The 1,885-nt window shown below is 56.2% G+C and overlaps 1 protein-coding gene across 1 annotated transcript; it reads left to right on the top strand.

The window, feature by feature from the left end:
- Positions 1 to 270: 270 nt before the first annotated feature.
- On the top strand, positions 271 to 1,333 carry GUITHDRAFT_147313 (hypothetical protein; the record flags this gene model as incomplete). The annotated part of the gene is made up of 5 exons (XM_005821265.1): positions 271 to 336; positions 382 to 422; positions 716 to 794; positions 1,046 to 1,123; positions 1,256 to 1,333. The coding sequence occupies 5 exons, from the start codon at positions 271 to 273 to the stop codon at positions 1,331 to 1,333; spliced, it is 342 nt and encodes a 113-aa protein (XP_005821322.1).
- Positions 1,334 to 1,885: the final 552 nt, after the last annotated feature.

Raw genomic sequence — 1,885 nt, 5'->3', positions numbered from 1 at the left:
TTGTTAACGAGAAACATGATCCTCATCCTCATCGACCTCATGCATCCTCATCTTCCCCATCATCCGCCCACTACCCCCTCCCCCTCCTCCTCCTCTTTGTCCTGACTTGTCCACTGCTCCCTTTTCTTTTCTCCTCCTCCTCCTCCCTCCTCCTCCTCCTCCTCCTCCTCCTCTTGCTCTGACTCGCTGTCTCCCGTTGGCTCTCATCCTGCAGGAAAGAAGCGGATCTACAGACTCTACGGGCGAGCGGGTGCTGCTGACGTGACCCTCATGCGAGATGACGGACCTTCAGGTTTCCCGCTCGTCGACCTTCTGCTGCTGGAGGAGGAGGTGAAGGTGAGCTGGGGAGAAGCAGGGAGGTCAGGATGACGAGGAGGGCAGGCGCACGGGGAGCCGAGGCAGGGGGAGCGAGTCATGTGCAGGTGAGGAGGAAGGGAAAGTTTCCGTCCCCTGACGAACATTCGAAGGCATCCGCTTGATCCTACGAAACGAGTGATATGCGTGCCTAACTCGGTGAAGACGACTTCCTTCTTCCCGTGCTGCTGCTGTTGCTGCTGCGCCCTCTGCTGCTCCTGCTCCTGCTCCTGCTCCTGCTCCTGCACTGCGCCTGTGCCTGCTGTGTAAAATCCCTCATTCCGAGATGAGATCTTCTGTCGGTTGGGTTCTTATCTCTCTCCTCCCACTCCTCCCTTTCTTTCCTGCTATCCGCTGACAGCGAGAAGGTCGTCGAGCTGCTCGAGCTCGTGTGGGACGGGAAACCTACGCAGGATCCTCCGAGCCCGTCGATAGCAGAGGTGAGGGAGAGGAAGAGGAAGAGGAAGGCAGGCGAAACAAGAACGGGAGGGAAGTGAAGGAGAAGTGCAGAAGGGGAAGGAGGGGGAAGAGACCTGAAACAAGAGATGGGAAAGAGAAGAGGAAGAAGAAAATAGGGGGAAGGGGCTGGGAGACGGAGGACGTGGAGGACGAGGACGAGGAGGTGGTGGCGGTGGTTTGGGGTGTGGGGGGGAGACGAGCAGCGGTTGAGATTTTGCTGACGTTCGAGAAGATTCGAGGTCAGGCGATGAAAGAGCTGAATAACCTCAGACATGATCACGTTCGATTCCTCAACCCTACTCCTTACAAGGTGAAAATCTCTTCCTCCCTCTCTCGTCTTCTTGCCCCTCCGTCCTCCCTCTCTCGTCTTCTTGCCCCTCCGTCCTCCCTCTCTCGTCTTCTTGCCCCTCCTCCCTCCTACCTCTCTCAACTCTGCTTGCAGGTCTCGCTCTCCGAGGACCTCTTCACAATGATGCACGAACTATGGCGGACCGAAGCTCCCATCGCCGAGCTCACCTGAGCATCTCCCCCTCCCCTCTCCTCTCCTCTCCTCTCCTCTCCTTCCGCCTCCTCGTCTTGCATTGTTTGCCCTCCCCCTTGGTCCTTCTCCACTCCCTCTCTCTCCGCCCCACCTTGTCCCTTGGGGAGGGTTCATTGATTGTACGTAAAGTCTGCTGGGAGACGATTGCTCCTTCCTCCTCCTCTTCCTCCACCAAACCTTATTTAGTTCGAGATCAAGGCTGCGGAATTGGAGACGGGAGAGGTCGGAATCATCTTCAACGCTTTCGTCCTTAAAAGGATCGCATGACTGTGGGAGCTCTCCGGCTAGTCTGACTGTTTGCACCATTACCATTAACTCGACCCGAGTCAAAGAGCTACATATTGCAGCTATGCTAAAGGTATGCTCAATTTGGAAGAATCGACGGGTGCTAGTAGAGACATCTAGGTGTCGATCGACGAGGAGGAAGTTCAAAGACAGGCTGCTGAGCTGCAGCTGGGGCAAAATACAAGGGAGAGGACATTGTTGTCAGCTGGCCTGACGTGCTAACTTTCCTGCCATACCATCGGGACC

Source organism: Guillardia theta, assembly GCF_000315625.1.
Source record: "Guillardia theta CCMP2712 unplaced genomic scaffold GUITHscaffold_148, whole genome shotgun sequence".
NCBI lineage: Eukaryota > Cryptophyceae > Pyrenomonadales > Geminigeraceae > Guillardia > Guillardia theta.
Note: the sequence above shows the minus strand (reverse complement) of the source record. Positions and strands in the feature narration are given on the sequence as shown.